Source organism: Octodon degus, unplaced genomic scaffold (assembly GCF_000260255.1).
Source record: "Octodon degus isolate 3935 unplaced genomic scaffold, OctDeg1.0 scaffold00065, whole genome shotgun sequence".
Lineage (NCBI taxonomy): Eukaryota > Metazoa > Chordata > Mammalia > Rodentia > Octodontidae > Octodon > Octodon degus.
In genome coordinates this window covers 354,329-365,913 of record NW_004524641.1, presented here as the reverse complement: position 1 = coordinate 365,913, position 11,585 = coordinate 354,329, and the positions used below count along the sequence as shown (strand labels likewise).

At 38.0% G+C, this 11,585-nt stretch overlaps 1 protein-coding gene across 1 annotated transcript in view; it reads right to left on the bottom strand.

Moving 5' to 3' along the window:
- Positions 1-11,585, bottom strand: part of Znf385b (zinc finger protein 385B) — a 405,545-nt gene that overhangs the window by 334,155 nt on the left and 59,805 nt on the right. The window contains exons 3-4 of the mRNA XM_023719177.1: positions 4,498-4,635; positions 4,197-4,248 (exon numbers count right to left, since the gene is read on the bottom strand). Coding sequence (XP_023574945.1) covers positions 4,197-4,248; positions 4,498-4,635 — 190 coding nt within the window. The remainder of the gene's footprint in view (positions 1-4,196; positions 4,249-4,497; positions 4,636-11,585) is intronic.

Below are 11,585 nucleotides of genomic sequence, written 5' to 3'. Positions count from 1 at the left end.
ACATATGAGAATATTTGCCTGTTTGGGGGTGAGAAAGGGACAGTAGACGTGTACTAATAAAAAGTTTTTAAAAATTCGTTTTTTGATGACAATAAAGAGCCCGTCTACATACCCTGTAGGGGATAACAGGCCCACGTCCAAGCAAGAAGCTTAGGGAGCCCCAAGTAGGGCATGCAAGCGCGTTGTCTGGCTGTGAGCATGAGCAGAAAAAGGAGAAAAACTCGCTGTCATGCTACCAACTATGCCTCTAAGCACCTCTCCTTCTTATCTCGACTGGACAAAGCGGAACACAGGAAATATTAGCTTTTAAATAACTCATTTCTTTTGCCTTTTCATATATTCTTTTCCTAAGGTGCCTATGCTACAGCCTATATCCTACTGAAACCTTCTCTTGGATTAATTCATACTAAGTCATGACTGAGACAGATATTTCTGTCAGAAAGAAAAGAAATCTGTAATGCAGCTGTCTCTGCCGAAGAGCCATGTTGGAGACTCCTGAGGCGCTTTAACCAAAACCCATATGCCCAACCCTTACCCCTGCGGACTCTGATTCAGAGTTTGCATCTGAATAATTGGTGCAATGGGGAGAAAGAAATAGAAGTATTTCTTGGAGTGCCAAGGAATGTAGGAGCTCAGCCCGCCAGGAAAGCCTCCTCACTTTCCAGCACTAGCACATCAGAGCTAAAAGCTTACTCACCTCTTGCCTGCGTGGAACAGGAGGACATGACCTCTTGTTGCCTAACTCCCCTACTCTGCAACCTAACAAACACTTCCATCGTTAAAGAGGAAGAAAGTGACAGCTCTGCCAGTCACTTGATAGCTGAATGACCTTGAGAAACCACCTGGCTCAGTGACAAATTCCTTCTTTGTAAAGGAAGGTGAATGAACCTGGCCACCTCAAAAATTCACCCTTGTTCTAAAATACCTAAGGTTTATGCAGATTTATTTCTGTGGTGCATTTGTCCCCCTCCCCTATAAGAGAAAATCACAATGCCCACCATGATTGACGGGGTATACTGAACTGCCACGGGAAGAAGACCTGCTCCGGTAGACCTGCAGCTCGAGCTTCCTGGAGCAGCTAGCAGTGCTGCAGTTGGCTCTGGGTCTGCACAGAGACCATCCCCTTGCAGCTCACTTGATGATGGAGTGGGAGGCAGCAGGCAGTATTTCAACATGCAAACTGACATTTAATTATCCAAAAATCTCTTTCCATGATCACTTTTCTTGGCAGGCTGATTCTGATCTACTTAAACATTTTTTTCCTTTTTTTGTTGACTCCTGATTTTCCAGTCCCTATTGAGAACTATCAGAAATGAGCCTTAGACCACAGACTACAAGTCTTGTTACTTTCCTGACTACCTAATATATTCATTAGGTGACACAGTCATTTGCAAAATAATATTTCTTTCTGAGAGATGTCTGAATCACTTATATCCATGCTGATATTCTCAAAATGTAGATATTTTCCAACACCTATGCCACAAAATCAAATATTCATACAAACACCATCAAAAAGTGTCAGTAGAGATTCTAGTAAAAAAAAAAATTGCATAGAAATGGTCCAATCTGCTTTGCTAATTAAACACCAAAGCAATTCAATATGGAGATCAGCCAGGGAAAGAAGTATAGTGAGGCAAAAATCAGGTATTTACCCTAGGTGTGAAATTTGAGGGGGTATCAAAAAAAAAATCAGTAATCAAGAATATTTTAATGTAATTTTTTAAATCAGTAACAGCACCATGTCAAGTCCTATTAGAACCAGAGATGAAAGGAAAAAATCACAGTATCAATCCACGTTTATTTAAAATTTGGTTTGTCATCAATTATTTTTTATTAATTTTGAGTTTTAAAAAGTATTGAAATAGAATACTTATCTTGACCCCTGGATTTTTGGCATCCTCCCCCCCCACCACAGTATGCACCTCATCTCCACTCTAGTGCTAGGTTAGCTCGACTTTCTGCTATGAATCACATGTGAGCATTACTATGCTTCATTCTTAATTAAAAAAGATCTCCTCCACAACAATTCTAATTATTCCTGTTACAGTTATCATTTGTGTGTGTGCTTTTTTTTTTTTTTTTACAGTGATTGGAGCCATTTTAATAATTTATTCCAAGCAGTGACTGGAGAAGTAGGCAATTTTCTTTTTACATAAGAGAAAAATGAAGCCCTGAAAGGTGAAAATAACTTGACAAAAGACATGATATAGTCAGTACCATAAAATTCTTATTCTTCATGCAGAGTTGCATTAAATGAGGTACAAGGAGAAAAGGAAAGGAAAAATGAGAAAAATGGTAGGAGGAAAACAGATGAGAGAACATGAACACACATCTCCTAGGGATTTTTCAAACCCAGTTTGAAGACTTATCTGATGTTCTATCAAAATTCAGTTCTGAGGCAGCTCTTTGCAAGTTTGAGACAACTCCCCAGATTCTCACTCCAAGTGATACTGATGCAAGTGTTTTGGAGTCCACAGACTGAAAACCACCAAGGAGATGCACCCCTTGTAGCAGGACCCAGACTAGGTAGCTGGGACACACTTTCCCATAATCCTTCTCAATTACCATAAATGGAAGTTAATGCCTCTATCCTTACACAAGAATAAGATTCTGAAGGAAATTGAAAAGTCATATGTTATGCAACTGAAAAAAAAAATAGAATTCACTTCTTCTCACATTTAACTACCTATGTAGATTTTCCCCACTGTACTCTGACTTTCTTGGGAAAAGAAAAAGATGCATTTGCTCAGTAAGTGTTACCACCTACCAGGGATGCCACAGTGTATCGAAGAACATATGGCTGGAGTAACAACGGTCCATAGTTCTGATGGCAGCTACCTGAGGCTCATGTCAGCTTGGGTACATGGGTGAAATCCAACGGGGCAAAACCACCCAACAGGAATGAGCCTACCTAACATACAATGACCCAGGAAATAAAGAAATGCTTCACATTTGCAATGGCTTCATTTCACAGCTTAAAATTCATAATGACAAGTGCATTGATTATGTCAGCTCTAGTTACTAATGAGCAAATGACATATGACAATGATGTAGCATGATGACAGAAAAACAGTCTTGGACTGAGTCTGTTTCCAAGGTAAGGCCCACATCTCTGGATGTATCACCATTCCACCCTTCTCTACAAATTCTCATTTTGGTCTTTGATTCTTCACTCCAGCTCTTTGTACAAGGACACTCTTCTGTTTTTAAATCTAAACAGAAATGTGCCTGAAATCCACCTCCTTTAGGGGAATCACTGGTTAACTCAATGTCATTCTCTATGTGACATCTTGTCAGAATGTCCGCGTGTCCTCCACCTACATTTATACATTAACCAATGGTATACCTACTATTTATGTACACAAACCTGTGTTACTTGGTCTATTAATGTATCTAGAGCATGGTTGAATTTGTAAACAGATTTCTAATGTCTAAAGATGTCTTAATATTCTAAAATTGAGTTACAGAAGTGACATAACCTAATAATATACTAGATACTATGAACGGCCTCAGGAAGCACTTGCTGCTGAGAATGACAACAAAATGGCTATTGCTTTTTAGGTCAATAACTCTGAAATGCTATCACTCACTTGCCAGGGAAGTGAGGTTTTCTTCCCAAAAGGACACATTTAATGATTTCTATGACTTAATAACCATTTGATTCTTGTTATTTCTGTAGATCAGACTGGGAGTAGGAGTAGTAAAGAAGACCATGTAATATGGTCTTAAGAAACTCAAAATCTTACTGAAGAAATAAAAGCCAACATATCCTTGTCCATAATTTTGAGCCTAGTTACCATGAATCAGAAATCATAATACAAGAAAGAGGAATCAGTGTGGCTTCAAGAGTCATCTTGGGTGACGTAGGATCACAGCTGCACAGGATCTGCGTATAAAGGAGAAGAAACTGGGCCTAAAACACAGGCAGAGGTGAAAGGTAAAGACACATCCTGGTGTGTCAAAAGCCTAGACAGGACTTTATTACATAATGGGGACAGGACAGTATGTGTGGAGAAGAGTTTTTAAAAAATGAATGAGAAAATGAAAAATAGGTCTTCTGCCACAGGATTCTGGGTTAGGAAGAAGCCATAGGGAGCAAGTGAAATTTTTTTCTAGAAAGAAGAGGTTTGAAGAACTTTGAAGACAGACTACAAAGAGCCTGTAATTAAGGAAGCTAAAAATGAGACGGGGCTAACTTGCAGTCAGTTCTCTGAGGATATGCAGGGAAGGGATGTGGCATGCAGGAAGCTTTAGAAAAAAAGAGAAAGGCTTACCAGGAAGATGAGGGTGCATTAGCTGTTGAAAACAGTGGAAGGCAGAGCGAGAAGCTATCTAAAGATTTCCATCATCTTTGGTATGTACAGGTAAGATCATCTCCAGAGGCAAAGAGGATGTGGGGTGCTGAGAGGAGAATGTTCTGGCTGCCTGTGCTGACCAGGACTCCAGGGTGGGTGTCAGTGCCACCTTCACTGCCTACAGCAGTGGTGGCGACCCTACGGCACACGGGCCACAGCAGACACACTGGCCACAGGCTCCAGCTTGCCCCAGCAGCTGGGCACTCAGCTTTGCAGCGCTGACATTCTGCGATCCATAAGTGGATTTGGCGTTGAGCACACAAGGCTCGCCATCACCGTTCTATGGTCATAGTATAATACAGTCTTACATGATGTGATTAGCAATCTTACCCAAAGAGATAGCCACCGTCTCTCTCAAGATCACAAAGTATAAGAAATACAAAGACTAGATATATTTAAAGTGCTAGGAAAAAAAACCCAGTATTCTTTTTTTTTAAATTTCTTTTTATGTTCATAGAAATCAGCCAACTTGTACAAACTTTTGCTGATTTGAGTTGTTATTGCAGTGTTTTGAAATAAAGAAGCATGAATGTCAGGGACTTGGTTTGGCAGAGTTTAATAAGTGACATACACATCGGACAAGTAATAAATATCCATGAGCTAAAACTTAATTCTCATTGTAAGTATCATATTTTAGCTTCAGAAACAATCCTTAGTTTAGCTGAGTCTCTCTGGGACCATCCATGGATCTGGAAGCTGTTCAACAGCTATGAGGCAAGAGAGAAGCGTCTTTGGCATGGAGGAAATTTTCACATTTAAAGCAAAGAACAGAATATATCAACTTTGCCACTTAATATTCCTCTTTGCTCCTGGAACAGGAATCCTGTGGGACTTAGATCTGATTATCCATAATCGAAGATCCCCAAGAGAAACACAGGCACAGAAAAGAGGGGCATAAACAATTTTAAATGATGAGCATATAATGATACTAATCCTGGGGACACTTTGGGAATTTTCTAAATATTTATTGGCCAACTATGAATTGAGCTTCTTAGTTTAGGGATCTCCACCTGTATTTTTTAATTTAATGTTTGGGTGGTCCTGGGAGTGGAATCCAGGACTTTGCAATATGCTGGGCAAGTATTCCGCCACTCAGCTACATCCCCAGCCTGCTTGCTGTTTTTTTTTTTTCTTTTTAACTTTCCTTGAAGTATTCAATTACTTCATTGAGATTTATTATATTTGTTATTCATTTCAAGAAAAGTGTCCAAATTGCCTCCATTTCAATTAGGTAGGAGATAAAAGATGCTTGGATCAATCAGGTTTCTCACATTGCTATAGTTTTATGTGTCTAGTGTCAATCATTCAATCTCTTGAAACCCAAAACAGAACTTACTGGAGTCATCTTCCTGAACTGCTACTTTCCCAATAAAGCTTCAATTATCACAAATTACAGTTGCTCCAAGAAAGGGAGTGGACCACTTTTTATAAAGATCTTACTGACTTGAGATTTTTAATTTCCTTGCCTGGTGATGACTTATGCAAAATATTCTGACAATGCACAGATGACTTGAACATTCGAATCCCTTTGAAAAGATTTCATAAGCTTCCCTGGATCCCAGAAGTAGGAACCATCCCCCTGGGGCCACAGAGCTTTATCCAAGGATGTTTGCATTGCTTAGTGCTGCAATGTCATTTCTTACCCACTGTAGTCTTCCTCCTCATCGGTGCCCAAGCATGGTTACGCGAAGACCTCACGTTTTGGACACACCTCCCACTCCTGCCTAGCAGCAGCACTTTGCTTGAAAAACCCACGCTGGGGCAAGATGAATGTCAGAACCCAAATTGTGCCTTTCCTTCCCTCTTGTGGGAAAGGGGAACAGCTTGTCTCATTAAAGATTCCCACAGTGGCTAGTACTGACTAGCTTTGGAGTGTCTTATTTAGGCAAAATGCAAATTATCTCTCCAGAAACACTGAATCTGGGCAAAGGATGCCAGTCAAGAACATGGAAGAAACACACATGCAGCGGCAGCCCCTGCCCCTCGAGGTGTCTGCTCCTGGGAGCCGTGCAGGCTGAGCAGGGATGGACACCAAAGCAGCCCTGAGCACCGCAAGAGCTGCGCTGCACGACGGGCTCCTACCTCTGCTAGCTGCATCTTGGTTTGAGGTATTTAATCTCCCAGTGTGACATGAAAATTGAAGATGGTAGAATTTCTTCCCAGGATTCTGGTCAGTTTTAAGCAAGACAATACATGCTCAATACCTGGAACAACCATCTGGCACATACTTGATATTTAATAAATTCTAAGTGTATGTTATTACAAATGTACTTGGGGAAGTGGGGTAAAATACAAAAAGTCCTAACCGGAGAACATTCTTAACATAGTAACTACTGCACGAAGTAAATACTTATTTCCACAATGTATTTCCTGAGATGAATTCTAAATGACATTCTTTTATGTATCTAAAGCATAAAAGTTGGGAAAAATAGTGTAGCTCCCCATTTTATCACACGTGCTTCACCTCTACTCCCCACCAAAAAGCAAATCCCAGAAATAATATTACCTTATCTATAAATATTGCAATATGTGTCCCAAAGATGTGAATTTTAAGACAAAATAACTACACGATAATTATTACACTTTTAAAGTTAATGCATCCTTAATATCATCAAATATCCAGGGTTTAAATTGCTCTAATTTTCATATGCATATTTCCCTCTAACCATTTGTTGAATACTACAATCCAGTAGAACTTCTGCAACTGGTTGATATGTCTTCTAAGATTATTTTAGTCTCTAATTTATCTTTACCTTTTTTTTTTCCTTGCAATTTATTTGTGGAAGAAATTAGATTGTTGGTATTTGGGGGTTCCCTGGGGCTAACCTCTGCAGATTGTGCACTTACAGCAGCTGTTAGTCCATTCTTCTGTTCTTCTTTTCTTTTTAAAAGCTGATAGACAGATCAAGAGGTTTTCATCAAATTGAGATCTAATCCTCATCCTTAAGTTATGGGACTTTCCGTAGCAGGCACCCACTGCGGTGTCTCTCTTTTTGTGGCACTAGCAGCTGCTTTGTGGTCGTTGTCCAGAGCCATTATTGTGACATGGAAACTAGCATTCTACCACTGATTCTCTATTTATTAGCAAAAAGACTCCCATAGAAAAGACAAGTGTCTTATCAAGGCTGATTATCCTCAGGAACCACTCATATAGAAAAGGCAAAAGACTGTTCCTCTGTTTCTTCTTTATTTCAGAAAAGAGTTGAGGTGACAGAATCATTCATAGGCAGCCACTGAGGAGTCTACTTTTTAAAGTATTATAAACTTGAAGATTTTAACATATAGGATGGGGTTCAAACCATTATAGGTACTATTTTACCTGAAAACCAAGGAGCTTTTTCTTTTGGGGGGGAGTGCTTTTTTAATCTTTGTTTAGGAAGAGCCTGTTCACATTGACCCCTGAGTCTTTTATAAACCTTTCAGCCTTCATGAGTTCTTTGCTTGGAAAGAAATACAGCTGTATTTCTCAGATCTGTCAGTTCTCCAAGGATCCTAGTTCCTTTCAGTATAAAATGTCACTTAGAAACCAAAGTCTGGTGGTTAGTGGCACACGCTGCTATTGCAATTAGTCATTGTTTTGAGGCTTCTACAGTGAACAGAGGTAGGAAATATTGTTTAAAAATAAAATCCATTGCAAAGACCTACTGTTAGTGCAATTCAAATTCAGGGCCACGAAGCTCCTAAAGCCTCATTCATCTTAGCTATCTTCATCTCCATCTAGTTCCTCTAATGCTCCAAATTCCAGTTCTCAAACACAGCAACAGAATTACTCATCTGCTTAATCTCACACTACTAGTGTTAGGGTCACAGTATGATTATCAATGCCAACAATATACTCATTATAAATAGTATACATTCTTTTTGCATTTTTTGTTCTTAGGATATACACCACTAGGTATACAAAATCAAATTAATGTGTTTAAAGCTGAAGAAAAGGCCAGGGAGATTGCTCAGTAGAATAAGCACTTGCCTGGCAAGTGCAAGGGCCTGAGTTCAATCCCCGGTTCCACAAAAAAAAAAAAAAAAAAAAAAAAAAAAAAGCTGAAGAATTTCTCTGTTGTCATGGTACTTGTTATAGAAGTTGTTTCCTTCAATTTGCTTTTGACTTTTAGAGGTTTTTTATATTTAATTTTGCTTTGTAATTATCTAAAATATTTGTTTCTCCAAAATCATATCTAATATGCTGAACTGTAAAAGGTTCAAATCAATGACTTCTGATATTGCCAGTCCTATGGATAACCCACTACTATTATGGACTACTGGACTATATTGGATTATTTTGCTGAATTCATGCATCTACAATACTCAAATGGCAAAGGAATACCCATCTCTGACAAAACTATAAAAAAAAAAAATGGGACACAGATGAAGGACCATTTTGTATCTGCATATGCAAAATAGAATAGATATACAGCTACTTTCTTTTAATTCAATGAGAAGAAAGATTTGTACTAATAGTGCTTGGACAGGATATCATGTCTGAATCTTGTACTATGAATAACCACTATGAAGACAACAATATTCAATGTATTAATTATTGAAACTGTCCTACTAATTGGCTTTGAAACTGTCTCATTGATATTTCTCAATAAAATAAAAATATTAAAAAATCCTGAAAAAAATCATATCTATATAATGAGGTATTTTTAAAGAATCCTAATGTATTCATCCCTTTCTTCTTGAGAGTGTTTTCTAAATGTAATCAGTTGTTTTAATTGTGTGAGTTTATTGGTTTAGTAACTTGATGCATGTATATAGTGTATAATGAATAAATCAAATGAGTTAACATTTTTCAAAATTTTTTATTCACACACAATAGTTGTACATGGAATAGTGTGATATTTCAATGCATGTATACAATACACGCTGGTCAAATGAGGGCAACTAATGTTTCCATTCCCTCATTATTACTTTGAGTTTGTAGTCCTTTGGCTCCTTCTTTCTAATCATAGATAGGAGGTCCTTATGAACTAACACCCTAGAGTTACAGAACACTACTACCTACTACTACCTAACAGTGTTTTAGTATCAAACCTGTCTCTATGACCCTTCCTTACTCTTTTCAGCCTTTAGAGAAGGCTATGGTGTATTTTGGTCAATGTTTTGTCATTAATATATGAGAGAAAACATGTATTTGCCTTTTGCGTATGACTTATGTAACATGACAAGCTCTATCCATTTTACTGCAGATGGTAGAGTATCAGTTATGTTTATGGTGAAACAATATCCTATTCTGCGTACATATTGTTTTCTTCACCCATTCATCCATTAGTAGGCCTGTATGTTGATGCTATATCTTAGTTATTATGAATAATGTAGCAATAAATGTGAGTATGCAGATGTCTCTATGATACGTCGATATCATTCCTTTTGAATATATACTCGAAGCAGCTGTAACATATGGTAGATCATTGATGGGTTTTTAAGAAACCTCCATATTGTTCTGTGTAATGACTATAATACATTGCCATCAACAGTGTATAAGAGCTCACCTTCTCCATGTCTTAGTCTGTTTTGTGGTTTGTTCTTTTTTTTTTTTTTTATAATAGACCACAAACAGCCAATACCATCTTAAGCCAAGAAAACACAAAGCTATAGGTATTATACTTCCTGGCTTCAAAGCATACTGCAAAGCTATAGTGAGCAAAATGAAAGATGACTGACATAAAAACAGACATACAGAAAATAGAATAGAACAGAACACTGAGAAATAACCCTGTAAAGGGGGTAGAGGTGTAGCGCAGTGGCACAGCACCTGCCTGGCAAGCACCTCAGTGGGGGCTGGGGGGAGGGAGGGAGGAGAGAGAGGGAGGGAGAGAGGGAGGGAGGGAGGCAGGGAGAGAGAGAGAGAGAATATGAATAACCCCATGCATTTATAGCCAACTCATTCTTGACAAAGGTACCACAAAGATATACTGGAGAGGAAATAGCCTTTTCCATAAATTGTGCTGAGAAAACTTAATATTCATTTGAAGAAGACCAAAACTTGATCCCTATTTTTACCTTTCAGAAAAATAAACTCAAAATGGACCTGCATGTAAGATGTAGAACTATGAAACTACTTGAATAAAACAGGATAAACTCTTCGAGACATGCTATAGGCAACATTTCTATAAAAGAACCCAAAAGCACAGGAAATCAAAACAAAAATAGACAAATGGAATTATATCAAGTTAAGATGTTTCTGTACAACCAAAGAAACAATCAACAAAGTGAAGAGACCAAGTACAGAAAAGGAAGAAGGAAGTAATCTTTTAAAACTATTCATCTGACAAAGGATTAGCATAAAAATAAATAAAAAGAACTTAAAGACTCTAACAAAAAGTCCAATCAAAACTAGGCAGAGCATATGAATAGAGTTCTTTAAAAAAAGAAATTTAAATGGCCAACAAATTTATGGAAAAAATGCTCAACCTCATTAACTATCACTGAAATGTCAGTCAAAGTCACCACTTCAGATATCATTTTACTTCACTTAGAATGGTTATAGCATTCCATTTTTAATGTAGCAAACACATTCCCTTCTCAGTTTAATATGAATGGTATATACTATTCATAATCTTGATTATTTGGCTCAATAGTCCCATCCGGTACAACTTTCTTTGATAATTATGCTAAAGCAATTGCCTGTGCTGCCCAAGATAATAAAATAATTAGTAGACATCAGCCCCATAAATGTGAGATTCAGCAATTTAATCTAATGAAAGAGGTGCCATGCTTCATGTTTAAATAATTGTATTGACAATTAGCACTAAAGGTATAGCCAAACAAGTCAGGGTTTAAAATGAACACTAATAATCTATTTCTCTGAAAATCTGATTATTTCTATTTATGTCAGCAGCATATTGTAAACAGAAAAAGTCTGCCAAAAGTTAGTTAGCATCTTTCCCTTTCTGGGCATTTGCACGAACGAATACCCCATTAAAGGCTGGGTGTGGTGACACATACCTCTAATCCCAGCACTCAAGAGGCTGAGGCAGGAGCCTTGCCATGAGTTCAAGCCCAGCCTGAACTACACAACAAGACCTTGTCTCATGAAACAAAAACAAAAGAAAAAAAAGTATCTCATTAAATGAAAATTTAAAGTATTTCTATAAAACAATGCTTGAACACATGTAAATTGTTTTTCTTTTTTAAAGTTTCCTCTTCATGGAGCCGGGGAGATGTCTCAGTAGAATAAGCACTTCCCTGGTAAGTGCAAGGGCCTGAGTTCAATCCCCGGTTCCACAA